Source organism: Eleutherodactylus coqui, chromosome 1, assembly GCF_035609145.1.
Source record: "Eleutherodactylus coqui strain aEleCoq1 chromosome 1, aEleCoq1.hap1, whole genome shotgun sequence".
Lineage (NCBI taxonomy): Eukaryota > Metazoa > Chordata > Amphibia > Anura > Eleutherodactylidae > Eleutherodactylus > Eleutherodactylus coqui.
The window spans coordinates 36,014,097-36,038,236 of NC_089837.1; the positions used below are offsets into that span (position 1 = coordinate 36,014,097).

The 24,140-nt window shown below is 44.8% G+C and overlaps 1 protein-coding gene across 2 annotated transcripts in view; it reads right to left on the reverse strand.

Annotated features, from left to right (window-relative positions):
• The window catches only part of KIF13B (kinesin family member 13B), a 206,348-nt gene that overhangs the window by 11,293 nt on the left and 170,915 nt on the right, over nt 1-24,140 (reverse strand). For both annotated transcript variants that reach the window (XM_066594892.1, XM_066594888.1), the window contains exons 36-38: nt 17,065-17,182; nt 14,766-14,899; nt 3,022-3,081 (exon numbers count right to left, since the gene is read on the reverse strand). In XM_066594892.1, coding sequence (XP_066450989.1) covers nt 3,022-3,081; nt 14,766-14,899; nt 17,065-17,182 — 312 coding nt within the window. The remainder of the gene's footprint in view (nt 1-3,021; nt 3,082-14,765; nt 14,900-17,064; nt 17,183-24,140) is intronic.

The window sequence follows — 24,140 nt, forward strand, 5'->3', positions numbered from 1 at the left end:
AGTGAGATAGCGTAGGTTCTGACAGATGCGTGGTGGCCTTGCCGCGGCCTGTCAGCTTGTTTGTCTTGGCCAAAATGCAAGACTAACACCCAAATTTGTCAGTATTTTTTGCATGCAGTTTGCTATAGATTTTAGGGGAGCCCAAGATGTCGGCCAGTGTGACCCACTGTGGTGATACAGGGCGATCCACTGCTTTGCCAGTAGGGGTTGTAATCCTGTATGGTGTGGCGCACCTATCTGTGACTGGCATCTTTGGTATCAGTTCAAATGTGCAGACTATGTTAGTTTGCAGTCACCCCTCCCCCAGTCTTGGCTGGGTTGAGTTGGTTGACTGCACATTCGTTTGCACAGAACAAGTAGCTTCTCCATATTAAAGTCTGGCTCTCTGCATTCTACTAGGGTTTATGGCAATTGGGCCTGCACTGCAGTCTATCAGGTGTTGTATTATTGGCTCCTTTTTCTGTGAATAATCTTTTTCTATAACTTACAAAACTCCTTTAAGTTAAACTCAACTCTAAACTGACTGCCAAATTTAATAGACTTACACCTGAGGAACTTATCAGACGGTAAGAGAGACAAGACACGGAGGCACGCAAGACACGGGCAAAAAAAGACAGAAACAGGCAGAAAGGCCCCAAAAGTGGTTCCCCCCTTGGCCTGTAAGAGGCTCTCGGAGGCTCCTTGTGTGCAGTGACCTCTTCTTCCACTTGTGTAGAGCTTGTTGGCCGCTAGACGCCTCTACGCCACAGAGAAGAGATTTTACCCCGTTACCAGAGGGGGCGCATTATTGGGATGTGAGAAGCTGGATGGTCGTATAGATGAATTGTCCCCCCACCGGCCGTTCTGTCCAGACTGTTAGGGTATGTTGGGACCAGTGGATGTGTGAGGGCATATAAGGTGACCGGGCTCAGGACACCCCCTGCAGACCGCCAGTAGAAAGAAGCGTCTGACCAGACTGTTAGGGAGTGTTGGGACCAGTGAATGTGTAAGGACATATAAGGTGACTGGGCTCAGGACCCCCCACAGACCACCAGTAGAGAGCAGCGTCTGACCAGACTGTTAGGTGTTGGAACCAGTGGATGTGTAAGGGCACATAAGGCGACCGGGTGTAGGACGCCCCCTACAGACCACCAGTAGAGAGGACCGTCTGACCAGACTGTTAGGAGGTGTTGGGACCAGTGGATGTGTGAGGGCACACAAGGTGACCGGGTTCAGGACGCCCCCTACAGTCCACCAGTAGAGAGGAGCGTCTGACCAGACTGTTAGGAGGTGTTGGGACCAGTGGATGTGTGAGGGCACACAAGGTGACCGGGCTCAGGACTCCCCCGACAGACCACCAGTAGAGAGGAGCGTCTGATCATCCGACAAGCACCAGCAGCTCCAACTGTTTCATTGTCCACCATCCAGAGACAGGAGGCGCCATCATTACACCCCTGTGTCAGTCGGAATTATTTCCAGGTGCCTGGCTGAAGGACATTTGGTCTCATGGCCTTCGTTATATGTACGGCCTCTGACACCCAGTGTCACCTCCGTTTGCAGTGCTGTGAAGAACAACGAAATTGTACTGCAACAGAGTGGAACTGGGTTGTCTTCTGTGAGGAATCCAGGTTCAGTTTGGGCGCTGATGACAGCCAAGTTTAGATCTGGAGACCTTGGGGTGAACGTCTCAATCCTGCCTTTGCTGTGGAGTGGCACACTGCCCCCTGCTGGTGTGATGGTCTGACAACAGTCGGTCCCCCCTAGTAGTGATACAAGGGACAATGACCACTCAGCGATATGTTCAGGACATCCTGCAACCATATGTGTTCCTCTCATGGCGGCTTCCAGCAGGATAATGTTCGGCCGCACACACAAGGGGGTCCCAGGAGTCCCCACAACATTGTCACACCTTTGTGGCTGCCTGGTCGCCAGATTTATTGCCAATAGAACATGTATGTGACCACCAATCCAAGCTAGAGGCAGTACAACAGGGTACTAGATCCTCCATTCCCACCTGTATCACATCCTGTATCCAAGCTAGAGGCAGTACAACAGGGTACTAGAGCCTCCATGCCCTCCTGCATCACATCTTGTATCCAAGCTAGAGGCAGTACAACAGGGTACTAGAGCCTCCATGCCCACCTGTATCACATCTTGTATCCAAGCTAGAGGCAGTACAACAGGGTACTAGAGCCTCCATGCCTGCCTGTATCACATCTTGTATCCAAGCTAGAGGTACAACAGGGTACTAGAGCCTCCATGCCTGCCTGTATCACATCTTGTATCCAAGCTAGAGGAGGTACAACAGGGTACTAGAGCCTCCATGCCTGCCTGTATCACATCTTGTATCCAAGCTAGAGGCAGTACAACAGGGTACTAGAGCCTCCATGCCCTCCTGCATCACATCTTGTATCCAAGCTAGAGGCAGTACAACAGGGTACTAGAGCCTCCGTGCTCGCCTATATCACATCTTGTATCCAAGCGGGTACTAGAGCCTCCATGCTCGCCTATATCACATCTTGTATCCAAGCTAGAGGAGGTACAACAGGGTACTAGAGCCTCCATGCGCCTGTATCACATCTTGTATCCAAGCTAGAGGCAGTACAACAGATTACTAGAGCCTCCATGCCCCCCGTATCACATCTTGTATCCAAGCTAGAGGCAGTACAACAGGGTACTAGAGCCTCCATGCCCACCCGTATCACATCTTGTATCCAAGCTAGAGGCAGTACAACAGGGTACTAGAGCCTCCATGCCCGCCCGTATCACATCTTGTACCCAAGCTAGAGGTAATACAACAGGGTATTAGAGCCTCCCTACAAGGGGTCGTTTCTCCACATTGCTCCTATTGCTCTGATATTGTAATCACTTACTCATATCAACGTTACAATCAGAGAGAAAGTTTCATTCCATGCAGATAACTTTTTCTAGGCACTTGACAAAGAGAGACAGAAGAGATGTGAGAGAATGAGATATGAGATAAATGGATAGATAGATCGATCTTCAGATGGCCATAGCAGGTGTTCTGCCGCAGTCACTCACCGGTTTAGGCTTGATGGCGTCCTCAACACTGGCCGACTGGACTATAATCCGAGGGACAGCCTACAAGAGACAAAGCAAACGGACATCATCAGCTTAGAACCAAAACAGAATATTGCAACATGGGAACTTGACTTAATGTAATCCGAGAGATGACTACAACTCCCAACATGCTCCATAAATGTAAAGGGCCCATGGTCAGTGGTGGACCAGGACTTAAGGATATCCAGGCAAGATGCGATTTATTCCTCCAGTTTTATTTAAGCCCCTTTTCAATATTTCAGGAAAGCTATAGTCAGCACATAATCAAATGAAAATAAATAAAAGATGCAAACAAGGAAAAAAAAAAAAAACCACCCCATAAAAAAACGGACCCCCCCATAAAAACAGATTATTAAAATAAATACAAAAGCAGCTAAAACTCATTCCGTGGATATGAGAATGATTTATGTCCCTACCTAATAATCTGATGTCCCCTAGCCCCACCCAAGCCTCCTGCGGGCAGAGCGCTCGCAGACATGTTACCTTTATCAACACAGAAGTACTGCAGTATATTGTAAAAGTGATCTGATGATCGCAAGTTCAAGCCCCCTACTGGGCCAATAAAACACTAACATGTTTTAGGTATTACAAAAAATATTAAAAGTTAAAAAAAATCATTAAAATATTTACGCCGCATGGTGGACAATGTCAGACAAAAAAACCAAAACCAAAACAAAATGTCAAAATTGTTGTTTTTTTTTTTCTTTTTGGCGCGCGTGTGTGTGTGTGTGTGGCGGGGGGGCAGGGCAAACCAAAAATTGAATAAAGCAATCAAGAAGTTCAGAAGTTGTATGTATCCAACACGCCCCGCAAAATCAAGCACATTGTCCCATCGATGGAGAAGTAATGGATCTCATAATATAGAGACATAAGAAAAACAAGACTTAAAAATTAGCTTTAATAAAGCATAAAAAAAATATATAGAAATTTTAGTATCGCTATAATCGTAGTGACTCACAGAATGCAGTTAACGTTTCATTCTTACCGCACCGTGACAGTAGTAAAAACTAAGCCTCCCACAAATGGTGCAGTTTAGGTTTCCCCCCCCCCCATTTCATCCCATTTAGAAAACTTAAAGGGGTTGTCCCGCGAAACAAAGTGGGGTTATACACTTCTGTATGGCCATATTAATGCACTTTGTAATGTACATCGTACATTAATTATGAGCCATACAGAAGTTATTCACTTACCTGTTCCGTTGCTAGCGTCCCCGTCGCCATGGTGCCGTCTAATTTTCAGCGTCTAATCGCCCGATTAGACGCGCTTGCGCAGTCCGGTCTTCTCCCTGGTGAATGGGGCCGCTCGTGCCAGAGAGCTGCTCCTCGTAGCTCCGCCCCGTCACGTGTGCCGATTCCAGCCAATCAGGAGGCTGGAATCGGCAATGGACCGCACAGAAGACCTGCGGTCCACCGAGGGTGAAGATCCCGGCGGCCATCTTCACCAGGTAAGTAAGAAGTCACCGGAGCGCGGGGATTCAGGTAAGCACTGTCCGGTTTTCTTTTTTAACCCCTGCATCGGGGTTGTCTCGCGCCGAACGGGGGGACTATTGAAAAAAAAAAAAAAACCCGTTTCGGCACGGGACAACCCCTTTAAGTTTTCCTGCACTTTTTATGATACCAATAAAGAAATACAAACCGTTCCCTCATACAAATAAGCCCTCGTACAGCTGCGTCGACAGAAAAATAAAAGGTTTTTTTGAAAGTGGAGATGAAATAACTAAAAAAAAAAAAAACACACAAGAAAACAAAAATGGCTGGGGTTGCAAGGGGTTAATGGTGAGAACTTCTTTCATCAGGATATTTTCTTACATGGCTCGGCTCATATAGCGGATGATCAATAATTCTGTAGTATTGTGTCAACGGTACTCTACCAGCTTTCTATATGAGCACATTAAAATTGTAACTCAACTTCTTTGTCTTCCATCATAATATGTCTGTAGCCACCAACTTTGGGTTCACCTTAATCATTTGTGCAGAATATCTCCCTTGGATACAATCACAACACACACAAATAGAAATGTAATAGTGACAATGTATCAAAAAATCCAGGGGCTCTTTATCAGTTCCGAGCATCTGCCCATATATTACATAAGTAGTGATAGCTACACTGTAGCGGAACAGGACATCACCGCTAGCTCAGCCCGAATCGCCATATATCTCATGTCTGTAGACATAATGCTCTGACAAGCGGCTCTTTACGGGTCCCTCCTGGATTGAAGCCATCAGAAAGCTGAGAAGAGCAAGGTCTATTTCCACCTGATCGCCCTATAAATAAGGTTAAGGATGTCTATTATAGGGGCTGTCATAGAAAATGGAGGGAAAGATGAGACAGGTTATTCTTAAAGAGTTTAACCGGTTATTTGCTGGTAGACCAATGCAAAAAAAAAAGATCAGCAGAAACAGAAAATCGACCCGTTTTTGGTCTGCGGACATCTATTATTATAATTTTTATGTTTTTTATTTATTTTATTTTTTTTTCTTAATTGCTTCAACCAGATAAATTATGAGAATCCTACAACCGTTAGCGGAATAATGAGAGTCTTTCCTGCAAAGAGTTGATCATTTATTTTATAGTGCCGTTCATTTTGCTCTTGTGAGTACTTTACACATTATATGCTAATCATAGAACAAACATATATAACACATTACATCAGCATGAAGTTAAAATAGCAGTACTCACTCCACACTGGGTTCAGGAAGCGCTAGTAAAGGATATTGGAAAGCAAAAACATTTGGCTTCAGTTGAGTAGCTGGGCACTGGGGTGGGGTGGGACAAAAAATATATTGAAATTGGATAGGCAAGTTAAGGAGGAAGAGGACAATGCGTTGAAGTGTTTCCTGATGAACAATACAAGTACACAAGAGCTTAGGAGGACTAACTTGGTTGAAAAGATTTCTGGGAGGGAGGAAAAAGCTTGGGTGAGGACCTTCTGAGAAGATCACAATTGGGAGAAGGTGGTTTCTGAGGATCTTTTGAGAAGGGGATACAAGGTTAAAAAGACGTACTACAAGAAAAAGACGACACCGATTGGGGGCTTTTCAAAAACAGGGCACTGCATTGAAATGGTTTTGGAAAAGATATCACTAGATTGACAAAAAGGCACCAGGGTGAGGACTTTTTGGAAAGATGAGGACACTTTGGAAACCCTTTTTACCAAACGTGGAGGACCTTTTAGGACATTTGGTTCATAAGGTTTTCAAGACAAAGAAAAAAAAAGTTTAAGGGTCTTTTCAGAAGAACATGGTTGACCTGGTTTCTAAATTGTAAGCAAAAAGGTTGAGGACCTTTTTGGCCAAGAGCAGTAAACACACCTGAGAAAGTTCCCAGAAGGAGCACATTACAGTGAAAAACTTATTGAGATGAGGATGATACTAGGTTTAGGACCTTTTAAGAGGACAAGGGTGATCTGGTGGGTAACTTGAGAATCTTTTTGGGAAAACAAAATGAAGTAGACAAGGTTTCCCAAAAGAAAAGGGCACTGGGTTCCTAGAGGTTTAAGATCTTTTGGGAAAGGTTCATAAGGTTTCAGAGAAAAGGCAAACTAGGTTGGGGACCGTTTTGGGAATTATACTGTTGACAAAGTTTCATGGATAGAGTACTAGGTTGAGGACCAATTTGGGAAGAAGACACTATTGACAAGATTTTCCAAAGGAAACGGACATCGGGATCAAAAATGTTTCCAAGACGACGAGGATACTAGTTTGAGGAGTTTTGGGAAATAAGAGGACATTTAGGGTTTAGCAATATTTGGTAAGGACATTTGGTTGAAAAGGTTTCCAAGAAGAAGGAGAATACTGAGTGGAGGACCTTTTGGGAAAAAGAGGGACAAGGTGGTTTAAGGTGGTCTGAAGAAGAAACAGACATGTAGCAACCTGCTCCGGCCCTCCTCTTCCACTTGTAGTTGTACCCAGGAGTCTCTTTAAAGGGTACAGTAACCCTTTTTAGCTGCTGTGGAGCCATTTGGTCACAGCGCTTCCCAGATATAAATGCTTTCTCCTCCCTGGCTTCTCCTGAATTCAATGATAGCCTAGAAAATCAAGATTTATATTTTGCTGGTATTACAAGACAAATGCAGGGGGTGTCCTGTCTATATATCTTATTATTGCATGTGTATATCTCTGCTTGGACATCCCTCCATTAGCCAGAGCAGTGAGCTGCTGCAAAGTGACTCTGTGCAACCAATTTTTTCTAGCACCGCTTACAAAAGGGCCATGTAAGAACAGATGTCACCTGTGTACGCTCTGCTTTTATTGCGCACACACCGACGCAAATGGGTCACTGTCATCTGAGTGATTCACAAGAATAGAAAATCATGTCTGCATAACCCCATTACCTGTAATGCATCCGTGTGCTGTCAGTAGCACATACGGATGAAAGTTACCCGTGTAAATAAGCCTTCCAAGGAAGAGCTCTATGTATCATTAACATTAAAAAAATAACAATTCTTGACCAGTAGATGAGTTTAGCAGATTTTATGCAGCTCCTGTTTCCTTAAAGAGGCTTCATACATGCCAATTTCAGTGGGATTTGCCTACTAATTGTGTATAGGGGTGTCCATCCAGGACCTCACCTTATGGCAGATGTCGCGGAAAGTATGATTGAGCACACTGGATTTTAGCATGCCCGATCTTTTGTTCTCGCAAGAGATGAACTAGCTCCGAAGAAGTCTGACCGTAATTTTGTCGCTTCTCCCCTTTATAAATGCATATATTTACGGATTGCGCAAAGCCCCTTTTATAGGGGATGACTGTTGGGCACTTCAGTGCCCGCCATCAGTCTCTGCGATGATTGCTCCTGTGGTTTTCGCAGGACCGATCATTGCACAGTGACTGGAGGCAGAGTGGGCCGGGGATCGTCACGACCTGCTTGTCTGCAATTCAATCATGGACAGGCTGTGGAAGCCGTTCGTGTGGGATCCGCAGCGAAATGGAACTTGCTGCGATTTTTTTCTCCAGACCAACGAGGTCCGCAAATCAAATCTGCATGATTTATTTCACTTGCGGACATCCATGTATCTCTATGGATGGGTTTGATTTACGGATCTTTCACAAATCAGATCCGCCGGTGGACACTGGGCCTAAAGGGCTCTCAGATGTCTAAGGAAGTTGAGAAGAATAGTTGTCTGTAAAAAAGCTTTTGAAGAAGAATGGGCAGCTTGGGTCTCTTTGACGTTACCGATTCTCCTTGTGGAGATGAAGCCGTCTTAGAGCAATGCTCCTTGGGAGAAGTTATACAAAAAAGCCACTTCTATGTCTCGAAGGTCTTGAAACACATTGACTTGGATGGCTACCTATTGATGGCACTACGGGGATCACTAGATGCTTTTTATTTATTTTATTTTTTTTAATCTTAGATCTTTAAAAAGTTTTTTTTTTTAGTTTTTCTAGGTCAGGTTTCCAACCATTGCTGAAAAATCAGAAGTAATTGCAGGGTGGGAGAGAAAGTCCGAAGACCCAAAGAGCGAACAAGGAGAACAGAACCAACAACTCTAGACTGATTAAAAGGTAAAACGTAAAGTCACTTTTCAACCTGGTTGTCGGGAAGAATCAATAAAAAGCACCTGACATTGCAAGTTGTACAAATGTGGGGTTAATCCTTCACCTCATGAAAGCGCCTGTCACTTTAATATATGTGAGTGAGATAGGACCCTGGCAGCGGGAGATGGATGACAGTGGTGTCATTTACTTTCACGAGTCATTAATTCCTTACTGCACAAATCACATCATTGTCAAAATATGAAATAACCTTAATATGAAAGAAAAGTGCAAGACAGCAATCTGTCTGCGCTCAGCGCCCTAAATCACAGGGTGGACTGAACCAGGAGCCTGCAGAAGTCTTGGCACCTCCCTGCTTATTAACTTAATAATGGCTGATCTGCTGTGATAACAAAGGAGGCAGAAAGAAGCGGGAGGATGAGCCTTGTAGTCCTGCGGAGAATCATCCGTCATGGCTGAACTAGTGGTTCCCTCTCCTCGGCCTGAAGTGACCCCGCTAATGGATAATCGCATGTTAAGACTTTATTAGATAAACAATGACTTTGGCAGCGGGTCCCGGGTCCTCGGAGATCTCCAGCAGACAGCAAGATACGGATGGAGGCCGGGTCTGAGGAAGCAGAGCTTAACGGCGTGAAACATGTCTGGATGCCTCAAAGACAACTGCTATACAGATGGAGCAGAGCTCAAGTTGGCATTTAAAGGGGTTTTCAGGGAGAAGGCTTAAGACAGAGCTAAAACATTTTGTTTCTGATGGCCCTAGGTCTTAGATTAGATGGAGTAGTGCCAAGCGATGCCACATCCCACAGATGCACAATAGGCATGGCTTAATGGCCCACATCTACTAGGACTGGCGCATCTTACACCAGTCTACATAAAGGAATTGGTTGGAGTGATTTGCGTAAAATTCATTAACAGACACAGGTCTCCTAATAAATTTTAGCACATTTTATACTTTGGTAGTCCAAGAATCAAAGATTTTGGAACATTTTCACCTATTTTTCTTAATAAATGTGACCTAAAATACAGCTCCTTGAAGACCACGGCCACTTCTCACCGATTTTGGTGAGCAACAACAAAAAAAAGGACAAACTTTACCACAAATCTGTTACCAGCCACTACTTAGACAGCAAATGTTGTCCTTGTGTCAGAGATGAAGCCATTAGAGAGGCAGGGCTGAAATCTCTATTAGGCACAAGAGGCCTGAGTCTAAGGGCAGGTCTATGGAAAAAGCTAGCTGCTCCTGAGAGATCAACGCGATATTATGGATAATACAGTTATAGTAGTGTGTTATACCCTTTGATGGTTCGTTGTCAATAATACTCACAAGCCTCACACGTACCAATCTTTTTTGAGATGAACCAATCAGTTAGTAACCAGGCTTTGTGTGCCTTTATTTAATGGGGAAAGCACCCGTGAAACCTGTGCCTTCCATCTTATCTCCTTAGTTTATTCACTTTTTGCTGAGTAGTTCTTGGAGACGTCATCACAGCCACTAACCTATGGGCGTATTTTGGATCCATTTATGCATCCCTAAAACAGACAAGTGTCCCTGCCTGAGCAAGGGTAGACTGACCCAATCTGAAAGCATCATTGATTCCTCATCTGTCACCAACCTAAGGACTTATTCACACAGGACAAGCTGCCGGGCAAATGATGCCCAACAGCTCGTTGCAGTGAAGCTCGCTCCGGTTACACAGCAGTGAGTATCGCAGTCATCGCTGAAACAGCTGTTGGCATTGAGGCAGGACGGTTGGGGGTGTGTGATCTCTCCCTACTGCCTCCATTCACAGTAAACAGTCGTTCAGAAGTGACCGACTGCTGTTTAGACTGAGTGTCTGAACTGTCGCTCAGTCGCTGTGCGCATTTACACGCAAAAATGATTCTTCAAATTCCTGCGGGAATTTGAACAATTCTAAACAATAATTGTCCCGTGTAAATAGGGTCATAACACAGAGGTTCACTTACTTTATCTCCATGCACTGTGGGCGATTATTGAATGTGCTCAGTAAGAGGGATGTTTACTAAGAATCAGGCCTCATTTTATTAGAAACCAATGTGGAATTCCAAAGGGTTCACTTACTAATTCTTTCAAGTGTAAATGCATTTCAGATTAAAGTCATGTATGAGGAAGTAATTCACAACTATGGGAACCCCTTAAAGCCGTTACAAAGAGCGTTCTTCGCTCTGGAGGACCTGTCCTGTATTACATAGCAAATGCATTGATATTAATAGACACTGTGTAATGCCTCATTTGCCCTGTGGAGGAGCTGTAGGGATATTGAACACTTACTGCCAAGCTCTCCACACAAATTACAGCTGATCACTAGGGGTGAAGGAGTCCCAGTAGGGAAACAAAAGACTATTATAACATGTAGGGATTGTCCAAAGTGGAGAATTCCAAAAAATTAAAAAGTGTAGAACAAAAAGTCATAGTCAGGTGGTGCAAGTCTCAAGCCTGGAAATCTGAAACTTCCCATTTCTAAACAAAGGATCGTTAACTTTAATTAAGATTTTTTTTCTTCCGGAAAAAAAAAAAAAAAGAAAGAAAGAAGATAAAGGAACGCTGTCATTGCCGATTCCGGAATGAGCCTCCACCCCGGCCCAGAGCACATAAGTCACTTCTACAGCTCACCTGTCACTGGACAATTAAACACATATATATATGGACATGACCCGCTTACGAGTCCAGAGCTGCGGCTGAGACATCTCGTAGATTTAGAGTCTCACCTTCTAAAGCAATCATCTCTAATTAGGGGCCAGATTTTATTAAAAGTGAACACTTTGGAGCCGGTGACCCCGCACAGACCACACATTATACTTTAAGTAGACACAAGGCCAACATTATGGAAATGTTATAATTACCAAATGTGCTTACACCGCAATGAGCTACATCGCGCCCCCGGGGCCAATGACATTAACAACTCAAGTAATAAAGTGAGAAGAGATTTCTTAAGGGCTCCCGCCGCCCTGATCTTTCGCTCCAGATTTTTTTTCTCTTCCTTCTTTAACTACAAGTAAGGAATATTTTTTCCTGTTCTATTTAACCGGTTCCAGAAACGTAATGCTGTAAAAATGGTTTGGGATCTTTGATCCCGCAGCGATGCAATATTAGGGATACAGGTCACGTCCCTTCCCCCCACCCCTCGGGCCCGTCCAAAGTTGGTCCCACATCACCAAGACAACCTAGATTTCTGATAAGATGCTAAATGGGCCAAACTATTTTTGGAAGTGAGTGATTTACAACCGATTTAACTCTAAAATGTCTGCTATCCTCTGTTTGTCCCCACACGCCTCCCCAACACCCCATCCAAAAAGAGGCCAAACACTAAAATATGAAATTTAAAAAATTCAGCTTCAAAAAGTTGCACATTGGTAAGCATTTTATCCTGTTTGTTCTAGAATGGTTCCTTTTGCAGTTTAATACCCGTGATGAGATAGGAGATAATTAAAAGTTTTCTAATTAGCTCCGCTACAGAAGATGACTGAAATACACAAAATGACTGGCGATACATCTCAATCTCCGTGTCTCACAAAGTCTATGACATTGAGGTAGCCTAGTAATCAGTCATCGTCCCACTAGGAGACAACCGTTTGAGAAGATGCTGCACAGCAGACTGCCTCTCTATACGACACAGACTTGTTTTCACCCCCTCCTGAGTCAAAATATAGATAAAAGCAACCAGCTTTAGGGTCAAAATAGAAAAGGGGTGACGTGTCCTCTGGTCAGCAGGCCGGCTTCACAGCTTTATAGCCGCGGCTCCATTGACCCTACCACAGTTTCTTTCCTTCTATCCCCCTTTGCGTCCCCATACAGAGTCCGGTTAGACTCGGCTCCCGATGCCTTAATCTGTTAAGTAGGTGGTTGCTACTACTCACTGGCAATCAATTCTGATCTCATGCACTGACCCTCAGAGACCACCCACTTGACAAATTCAGAGGACTGGGAGTGAAATCTAATGGACGTGTCGGTCTACATGATGTGGGAGGGAAAGGCCCATGCGGCCCGCCTCTGACTCGGAGCTTTGTTCCAAGTTAAAATTTAAAGTGTGTTTAGTCTGAAACATTTCAGTCCACCACATATACAGGGGCAGCGTGTATATCTGTCCCAGGTTCATGCAGCCTGTGGTTTAGGTAGCATGAACCCAATGTGAAAGGTTCCCTTTAAGGGGGTTAATCATGAGGCAGGTTAACTTATACACATTTTTAAACAATTTTGGTTCCTTTTTTCTTAAAATCTGCTACTTTTTTTTTTACACTGGCTACTAGTGAACAGACAATGAGCTGATATTCCTGGTTTTCCACAAACCACTTTTCAAGCTTTGCCATGTAGACTGGGGCAGAATGTGTAGAATCATTGGAGGGTAAGAAAGTTAAAGACAGCTCTATTGTAATGTGGCCGCCTAGATAAGGCAATGATACTAACTGTCCCAGTTAGACTGAACGAAAGTCGTCTGAACGACTGCAGGAGTGCTGGCGTCACCGCTAGGTTGCTAGCGCCTGCACAGAGTGTTTAGACGGGCAAATCCTCACTGGCTTCCCGCTCAGCGCTTCACATTCTATGTGAAAAGGGGAACGTTTACACTCAGCAAGAAGTCAGCGATCACTTTCATGCTGATTGAAAGTGAGCGACCAGCAAACTGGAAATGAATAGTGCATGATGGATGTGCATTTAGATGCGACGATTATCGCGCAAATTCATTCGTTTTAACGACTTTTGCATGACAATCTCCCCATGTAAACGGCCCTTAACACAGATAAGATTCTGTATGCGGCTGGAGGCTGTGATAACCTATGATATCTCTCTGTCATTTATCTCCCATTCACTGCAACTGCCATGAAATGACACACTCAGCTACACAGACAATACACGAAGCAAGTGTGTGCCTCCAATATGGCCGCCTCCAATATGGCCGCCTCCAGGGAAGCTGTACTAAATAAAAAAATAGATAGCTACAATATTTAAATAAAAGAACAGAAATTATTTCAATTCTGAAGACTGAAATCTAAGGAAAGACACTAAAAATTATCAGAAGACTGTCCCTTTAAAGGGGTTGTGCCAGGATTAAAGGTTGAAGAGGTTATCTAGTTGTCAAATACCGAAAGCCTATTGTCAGGATAGGTCATCAATAGTAGGTTGGCAGAGGTCTTTCACCAGGGCCCCCCACCAATAAGCTGTTCTCTAGGCTAATGCACTCGTACACTTAGCCAATTTCTGCAGCAAGCAAAAAGCCCTGTTCAGACTGCAGTGGCCAGGCTTGGTATTACAAGTTTCCATTCTTTTCGAAGGGATCCTAGCCTGCAATAACAAGCCTGGCCACTGCAGTGGGAACAGAGCTGTCTGCTTCCTGTAGAAATTAGCTAGCGCACAAGCGCACAGGCCCAGCGAAGAGCTGATCAGTGGAGGTCCTAGGTGGCAGAAGCCAATCAATCTTCAATTGATGAACTATCCTGAGAATAGTTTCTAAGTAGACACTCCCTTTAACCCCTATCTATAAAATAGGGAATAACTTTCAAATCGGTGGTGGTCTAACTGCAGGGAACCCAATGATACTGAAGGTCCCTGCATGAATTGAGCAGCAATCGCGCACACACTTCGCCATTCCATTCATTTCAATGGTACTGCCAGGGATAGTTGGATGCTTGAGTTTTGCCATTTCCAGCAGCCCACTGAAATGAATGCAGTGGTGTGCATGCTCAACGATGGCTGCATTTATGCAGATAGCTTTGGGACTCTTATGTTTGGGATTTATGGGGGTCCCAGCAGTCAGACCCCCTCCTCTCGGAAACAACTTAATTCTGACACAACCCCTTTATGTTACCTACTAACTCTGCACCAAGAGTGGTTGGGAGACAGGCTTACCCGTATATTACATATATTAGAAGCCCATAACATTGTATTCGGAGACAGGATGTAACCGTTCCAGATATTCCACAGTAGAAGTAGTATAAGGTATTCTCAGCCTCTCCGAGATGTAACAAGGAGGATCCGAGTCCCGTCTCCCATTTGGCAGGTAACCAGCCGGTAAGAATTAATGTTCATAAATTCGACTTTGCTTCTAAAGATGCAAATATAATTTATAGGGGAACATCGGCTTCTCTGCCGTCACACAGTGTAAAGAATACAAAGTACAAGCAGATCCCGGATTGTATCTGCTGTGTAAAGGACGACGCACAGACAAGGTGACTACCCCAGATTGATGCCACAATTACCTGAGGAACAACTAAGGATCCCGGCTGTCTGCTCTTCTCATCCCGCTGCGGAAGAAGAGATTTAAGGAGTTTGGGCATCTGAGGCACTAAGGACTTCACGGGGTTTAGGTAGGAGGACACCGACGTATCGTGACCTGCCGAGATAAATGTAAACGTCCCAACATTACATACATATTATATCTACTAATGTATAACTTAATGCATTAAACACAATGCTGCAGCAAACGTAAGAACAAAAGCCACAGAAAATCCAGGTAAAGGTCTGCTGACACTAAGCATTTAATGAGGAGAGTGTCAAGTTACCGTTTGCTACATTTCCGCATGCCTATATTATATATACATACATACATCTATATATATATATATAAAGACGAAAGCCCTGACTGACTGACTGACTGGCCAAAAGTTCTCCAACTTCCCGATGTCGTAGAAACATGAATTTTGGCACACGCATAGATTATCTCCAAAATAGGAAAAGTAATTGGGTCCCAACTCGATTATTCAATTCTAGCACAAAAGAATTGGCGTCGAAATTTTACGTACGTAATCTAAATCTCTCACTTCCCAATGTCATAGAAACTTAAAATTTGGCACGGGCATTGAATATGTCATAAATAGGAAAAGCTAATGGGTCCCAACTCGATTATTCAATTCTATGCGCAAAAGAATTAGCGTCCAAATTTTACGTACGGAATCTAATTCTCTCACTTCCCGGTGTCATAGAAACTCGAAATTTGGCACGAGCATTGATTATATCATACATAGGAAAGTCTAATGGGTCCCAACTCCATTATTCAATTCTATGCGCAAAAGAATTAGCGTCCAAATTTTACATACGGAATGTATTTTTCTCACTTTCCAGTGTCATAGAAACAGGAAATTTGGCAGAGCATTGATTATGTCATAAATAGGAATATAATTTTCTCACTTTCCGGTGTCATAGAAATGTGAAATTTGGCACGGGCATTGATTAGGTCATAAATAGGAAAAGCTAATGGGTCCCAACTCGATTATTCAATTCTAAGCACAAAAGAATTAGCGTCCACATTTTACGTATGAAATCTAATTCTCTCACTTCCTGATGTCATTTTACATAAAGGAAACGTCGCATGGTTACCTCCCGTGGTGTTTCCTGGGTAACGCAGAGAACTATGCAAAATGGTGAACATATGTTTTTCCTCAGTATCTCTAAAGTAACCACGACTTTATAAGATTTCTGTGTGACCACCAGATAAATACCAGTACCAAATTAACTCGGGCGAAGCCGGGTATATCAGCTAGTCTATATATATATGTCTAAGGCAATCCTCCGGATCCAGCGGGTTTCTGCTTACCAGAGTGCAATGCATTATAGAGAGCAAATGTGATTTTCTAGAGGGGTTTCCCAGTGTGTTGGTTCCCACAATACAAGTCCCCAGCCCCTAACATATGGGCTGACCAGGAATTTACTGACAACTGGTAACCCTGGTTCATACCCAATATTCCTGGTGGTTCGGCATAATACAAGGGTTAATGAAGCTGGTTTGGGGCAGGAAAATGGACATTTAATATTTATTTTGAATAGGTAGAATGCTTTATAAATGTTGGCCGCTGTGATTCTGATAGAGTTCCAATTCTCCTGCTTCCCTTCCCAGGGCCATGGAGGTACAGGATAAAATATTCTTCTGCCTACAGCCACCCCTAGGGGGAGCACCCTGTATGCAACTTTATACAGCCACCACTAGAGAGAGCTCATTGCATACAGATTTATACAGCCACCACTAGAGGTAGCTCATTGTATGCAGATTTATACAGCCACCACTAGGGGGGGCTCATTGCATACAGATTTATACATTGAGCCTCGTGTGGCGCAGAGGGTAAGCTCTCGCCTACGACCTGAGGGTTGCAAGTTCGATCCCCGCATGATTCAGGTAGCCGGATCAAAGTTGACTCAGCTTTTCATCCTTCCGAGGTCGGTAAAATGAGAACCCAACTTGGTGGGTAATTATTATAAGTAATAATTACCTGAAAGCGCTGCGGAATAAGTTGGCGCTATACAAATACCAAGATTTATTTATTTATTTAGTTCCCACTGAACACTACACAAAATCATTATGCCCCTACAAAGTTGTTCAGAACTATAAATAAAGAATCTGCTGTACTTCCAGAAACCACATCTGTCCATGGGATGTGTCTGGTTCCAAACTTCATATACATTCACTTGAATTGGAATGAAAGTCAAGGTTTGGATATATTTCCTATATTTTGCTACCCTGTGAGGTGACAAGATGGAGGTCATGTGATCAGCTCTTACACTTACCTGGGTCTGCAGACTGGTTATGCCCTAATCCTGCAGCTGTGGCAGGTTGGGGTGAGGTGCCACTGCGATTGGGGAGGGTGGAGGATTGTGACACGTCTTGTTGGCTCTCCCATCGACCCTATGACAAAATGAGAGGAGCATGAGCATTATATACTAGCAGATACGGATATAACATAGGGATACAGAGAAGATCTTCTATTGGTCATGGCACCATAAACCCTCCTTGTCATGTACCAGGTGTAGAGCCGACAACGGGGTCTGCTGGTGAAATGTCACCAGGTGTAGAGCCGACAACGGGGTCTGCTGGTGAAATGTCACCAGGTGTAGAGCCGACAACGGGGTCTGCTGGTGGAATGTCACCAGGTGTAGAGCCGACAACGGGGTCTGCTGGTGGAATGTCACCAGGTGTAGAGCCGACAACGGGGTCTGCTGGTGGAATGTCACCAGGTGTAGAGCCGACAACGGGGTCTGCTGGTGGAATGTCACCAGGTGTAGAGCCGACAACGGGGTCTGCTGGTGGAATGTCACCAGGTGTAGAGCTGACAACGGGGTCTGCTGGTGGAATGTCACCAGGTGTAGAGCTGACAACGGGGTCTGGTGGTGGGATGTCACCAGGTGTAGAGCTGACAACGGGGTCTGGTGGTGGGATGTCACCAGGTGTAGATCTGACAATGGGGTCTGCTGGTGGAATGTCACCAGGTGTAGAGCTGACAACGGGGTCTGGTGGTGGAATGTCACCAGGTGTAGAGCTGACAACAGGGTCTGGTGGTGGAATGTCACCAGGTGTAGAGCTGACAACGCGGTCTGGTGGTGGAATGTCACCAGGTGTAGAGCTGATAATAGGGTTTGGAGGGGGGATGTCACCAGGTGTAGTGCTGACAACGGGTCGGGTGGAAGGATGTCACCTGAGCAACCAATCAGTACGGGACATCGCAGCACTTTTGGACCTTCCAAGGTCCACTGTTGGCCATGTTATTGGGAGATTGAGCCCATCCGGTGTGTGCGGTGCTGCCACGTTCAGGGAGACCTCGTAAACTGATAGAACAAGGACAACAAAGCCTTGTATGAGCTGTGAAGACATCACACACATTGTCTGGCGAAACACTCTCTGGAGTTCTCAAAGGCCGTTGGGACATCAATTAGCATCGGAACCCTCTGTAGGAAATGGCTGTGAATGCACAGCGACGCCTGCAATGGGGCTTAAAGCATCGGACTGCAAGTGACTGGAAGCAAGTGTTGTGGACAGATGAATCACAGGACACCATCTCCAGATCGGATGGCAGCATTTGGGTGTGACAGTTTCCTGGAAAGCAGTTCCTACGTGACTGCATCATCTTAACAGTGAGGTTGGAGGAGGTTCTGTTATGGTGTGTGGGTGGCAAGGACTACGGCCATTGGTGAAGTCCACCCTCAACGCCTATCAGTATAGAGACATTCTGGATAATGTGGCATTACCTATCCTGCGGCAATACCTTGGTACAGCTCTGTGCCTCTACCAACATGAACGAACTCCATGTCATACAGCACGCAGGGTTGAGGCTTGGTGTGAGGAGCAGAACGTCTGCAGGCTTTACTGACCGGCCCAAAGTCTGGATCTCAATCCCATCGAACATCTTTTGGACAAACTGAAACACTGTACCCAACACACCCATATCCCCCCCTGCCCCATCATCTATTTGGTGTAAAGCACTTAGGGGGGGGGTCACTACAGTCATTGAGGCCTAAGGCGGCCCAACACAGTCTGAAGGATGTGAGCAAAATCCAATCTCATCCCCTTCTATGTGTGTCCAGCACTTCTGTCAGCACAACAAGAGCAAGAGGCTACCCCTGGAGGGTCTGAACCCCTCTCGAGCTGGAGCTGCAGACTTGGATTATCCCCACAACTACATGGAGGACAAAGTGTATACAAAGTTTTTCAACCAACTTTTTGCTGCTTTAACCCCTTGAGTGGCACGCCCGGAAATTTTCCGGGACGAGCTCCACTGCTCATAGCAACATAGCCCGGAACATTTCCGGGCTATGTATCACTATGGGAGCTGCAGAGCACAATGCCACAAGCTGTGACAGTGTGCTCTACCTGCACAGACCCACATAGAGCAGTGCAGGACTTTACAAAACCAGCAGAAGATATTGCCGATGTGCCGGCAATCTCCTGCTTTGTTTACAGGTTGCCATAGAGACCATCGGCTTGTCAGAAGCAAGCCGATGGTCTCTGTGGCAGGGAGAGCTTGCTGCTTGGCTGTCAGAGGACAGCTAGGTACTAGCTCTTACAGCAGAGATCAGAGAAAAACTCCGATCTCTGCTGTGTTAACCCTTTACATGCTGCAGTCTATGTGTCCCTATGGTTAGACTATAAAGAAACCCCGTGCAGTGCGATCCAGCAGCCAAACTGCCTTCCATCTTTTCCCAACGTCTTAATTTATATTCGGTACATGTTAAATTATGTGCGATCGCTGCTAGACGCCTTATGAGTTTTTACACTATGTGTAAAGGAGCAGTTTGTACTCCAGAGCTGTTCATCTGATTGGAAAGCTGCAACCAGTGACAGCCATATTGGAGACTATGAAGAAACATTTTGGGTGAACTGGTCACCCACATATGTACATACGGGTGTTTTCTGACTTTCTTCTTCTTTGCCATGCATCATTCACTCTTGTATATACACTGGCACACCCCTTTTTATTAGGCCCCCTTTCCCAACTGGAGCTTCCCTGTATGGTAATTCTCCCTGTGACCCCGGAGTGCAGCATAAAATCACGTGACGAGGTTTCCGTGGATCAGTTTCAGTGTGAATCCACATTTGCTGGCAAAATCCAACGATTGGAGTGACTTCCAACGAGGCCGGGTCATTGGCGCTAGACTAAGTAGAGCCAGGATTTCACTACCAACTTTGTGAGGTTTTCTCATGTAATGAAGAGTATACAGAGAATGGTGTGATGGAGGTAAAGCATCCAGCGAAAGGGGATCCTGTGGACAGAAACAACTCATCATTGAAAGGGGTCAGAGGAGGATGTCAGGAATCGTTCGAAGCAACAGGCGCTGCACAGTTAAGAAAAGCCGAGCCCCGCTGATGCTCCAACGAACATGCACCAAAGTAGAGGGCCCTCCTGGACATGGGATCACATGACAGCCCACAAACCCCTCTAAGTGTTATAGTAGCAAAGCAAACTGTTCCTTTTAGGACTTCCATGCATTTCACTAGAAGGAGCAGATAGGTGATAAACTGCTGATAATACAGAACGAAGGGTCACCAGGGAGATAACTTTTTAAGTAAACTTTTGAAGAACATTACTGGAAAAGTCCATTTTCGGAACAGGTAACAATCAGACGAGCTCCATGACAGCAGATCTCCCTTTTACTGCGCCACTTAATAGGAGCACAGAGGTCCTAATGGCAAGAATGGCTCAGCTCTGCTCGGAGAGACGGCGACTCCCACGGCTTCCAGCACAGATCAGCTGCGCTAAACAAACCTAATCGCTCCCAACGATCGGATAAATTGCCAGTTTAGAATGGAGAGAACGTGCTTCTGACTGAAGTCGCCCCCCTCCCCTCCCCCGCCTCTTGTTAGAGGACAGGACGGTTTACTGTCATAATAAAATTTATGCAGTAAATTCCATTTAGAAGCCCCCCCTGGGATGTGGAATCGGCGTTCTCCTGAGCAGAATGTTCCTGCAAGTCTTACAAAAGGTCTGAGAGGAGAAATACTGGTAATGAGGAGGATGAGGGGGAAGAGCGCCAAACGCAACAAAGTATCGAGCTGAGGATCATCAATTGTGAGGAAGACAGACAATGTAACCGCGATCTCCCGCGTCGTGTCATTACCTCCGCCGTCCTGTTGCGCCGTTTCTTGAGGTGATCACTCCTTATTTACTGTGGAGGAGAAAGACTGCAGAAAATGTACAGAAAAAAAGAAGATGTCGTATCCCATGGAAACCGGAAATAAAGCGTATCTACTACGGCCGGAAGCCATAAACTGGATGAGATCAAACAGTCAGCAAGTCCCTGTTGGATTTGAGTAGGTCCCATCCTCTGTTTGCACAGAGATAAATCGGCATCACTGATTGCTCTCAGTTATCAGCCATTAGAGCTCATTCACATGGGTGTAAATACACAGTGTATAAAGCCCCATTTACACTGAAAGATGATCGCTCAAAAATCACTCAAACGACAGTCTGAGTGACGGGTTTGAGCGATCATCTTTGTATAACTCCCAGAAGATTGGAAAAGGGCAAATGTTCCCATCTTCAAAAAAGGGAAACCGGTGGATCCAGGAAACTACAGGCCTGTGGGCCTGACTTTAATACCGGGAAAGATCTTTGAAAAAATTATTAAAACAGCATGTATGCATGTACTTGGGTGAGAATGGAGTAATTAACCAGAGCCAGCATAAGATTGTAACAAACAAGGCATGCCAGACTAATCTAATTTCCTACTATGACAGTATCACTGACTGGGTTGATCAGGGAAATGCAGTGGATATAGTATATCTTGACTTTAGTAAAGCATTTGACAAAGTATCTCATACCATACTTATTGAAGAAATGACCAAATCTGGGATTGACAAGGCAACTGTAAGGTGGATTCACAACTGGCTGAGTGATCGTACTCAAAGAGTGGTCATAAATGGCTGCACATCCAAGTGGAAGAATGTATCAAGTGGAGTACCACAAGACTCTGTCCTAGGCCCAGTGTTGGTCAACATTTTTATAAATGACACAAAGCTAGGAGGGAATTGATGGGAAACAAAGCTAGGAGGGATAGCTAACACTAGGAAAGAGAGAGAGAGAAAGTATTCAAAAAGATCTAGAAAAGCTTGCACAGTGGGCGGCAAAGAAAAATGAAGAAAGCACATATAGAATGGGAGGAATTGGGCTAGGCAGCTGCACATGTGAAAAAGACTTGGGTATACTAATAGATCATAGACTGAACATGAGTCAACAATGTGATGCAGCAGCCAAAAAGGCAAACACAATTCTGGGATGTAATAAGAGAAGCATAGAGTCTAGATCACGTGAGGTCATTATCCCCCTCTACTCTTCCTTAGTCAGACCTTATCTGGAATACTGTGTCCAGTTCTGGGCACCCCGCTTTAAAAAAAGACATAGACAAACTGGAGCAAGTTTAGAGAAGAGTTACCAAGATGGTGAGCGGGCTGCAAATCATGTCCTATGAGGAACGGTTAAAGGATCTGGGAATGTTTAGCTTGCAAGAAAGAAGGCTGAGAGGAAACTTAATAGCGGTCTACAAATATCTGAAGGGCTGTCACACTGCAGAGGGATCAGCCCTATTCTCATCTGCACAAGGAAAGACTAGAAGCAATGGGATGAAACTGAAAGGGAGGAGACACAGATTAGATATTAGACCGTGAGGGGGATCAATGAGTGGAACAGGTTACAATGGGAAGTGGTGAGTTCTCCTTTAATGGTAGTCAAACAAAGGCTGGACAAATATCTGTCTGGGATGATTTAGTAAATCCTGCAGTGAGCAGGCGGTTGGACCCGATGACCCTGGAGGCCCCTTTTCAACTCTACCATTCAATGAACGTTTAAGTAACTAATTAGCTAAATGCAGGCTGAGCGGGACACCACTGACCATCCCGAGAACAGCAGCTCTTTTGTATATGCAAATAACTGTTTTGTTCTCGGAGCTTTCAGCTGGTATCCCGCTGAGAACTCAGCATTGGGCACTGAGAAGGCTCATCGCTGACTTTTAGCTAGCTAAAAATCAGTGATGAACGAAAAGTGCATGATAAGTGCATGATGGCATCGCATTTAGATGCAATGGTTATCGCTCAAAAGATGGCTTTGGAGCAAATTTTGAGCAATAATCGTTTAGCCTAAATGGGCCTTAACGCACATACATTTACACGTGTAATAAGGTTAATTCAAGTGTGCAGGTTTTTTCTTTTCAGTGGCGTGAAAAAAAAAAGAATAGAATTACAGCATGCCGTATTTTGGTGCATATTATGCACTGATAAATAGGCCACTGAGGCGAATAGGTCTGCGCAAATACAGTGAAACATGCGAATTCGCACTCAAACACAATGCTCACACATAAATATGCAGCACATGTGAGCAAAAAGAGGGGTTTCAGTCTGAATAAGCATATGTTCATGTGAACGAGCCTTTCTGTTCTGAGGAATTGGTCCGATTTGTAATATTTATGCAATTTTCATACATTTTTGAAATTTTAATGTGCAATTTGCATCGATCTTTTAGGCATGTAAAAAAAGCATAAAAAGGTAAAAATGTACAGGCGCTGCACTTCCTGGTTCGTTATGGTCCTTTTTGTTTATGGTCCCCATGGTTACATACACTAAAAATGGATTGCACTAGCATTATGCATTATTTTTTTTTACACACTCATTGACTTCTCATTTGGTGCGACTTTTATACAAAAGTAGCCTATTGGACATGTTGCAATTTTTATTGAATTCGGCACCGCGATTTTCGAGTACTTCAGTACTCGGGAGAAAAAAGATTCGGGGGGCGCCGGGGAGGAGTTGCGGCACGGGGGTAGCAACGGGGAACATGGGGGAAGCCCTCTCTCTCTCCCTCTCCCTGCTGCAACCCCCCACTCACCCACGGCGCCCCCCGAATCTTTTCGCCCGAGTATGGAAGTACTCGAAAATCGCGGTACTCGGGCGAAAAAGGTGCGTGACCGAGTAGGTTCGCTCATCTCAACAAAATAGGCCAAGCTGCGATTGTTTTTTTTTTTCCCTCGGACTGTTTGTCTGATTTAAAAAAGAAAGAAAGGAAAGAAAAAAAAATCACAAGTGTGAACAGAAACATTTAACAGAATCTGTTTATATTCAGCTGATTTTTGCAGATAGGAAGTTGGACAGAGAAACTGTGCCGCGAATCAAAGAAGTTGGTTCCTGCCAGATGCCCTTTGCCGGGTATGTCGGTACTATCATAGGCAACAGGCCGACACATCCACATCCCTATACGAAGGCCGACACGAGCCGCAGTCATCTTTTACTTCTGTGGTACCCTTAGTCGGGAGGGGAATGGTTTCTCCTTGTGGAGAGTATCAAGTAGGCATAGGGAGACTTCCAGGCTGTATAACGCAAGGCC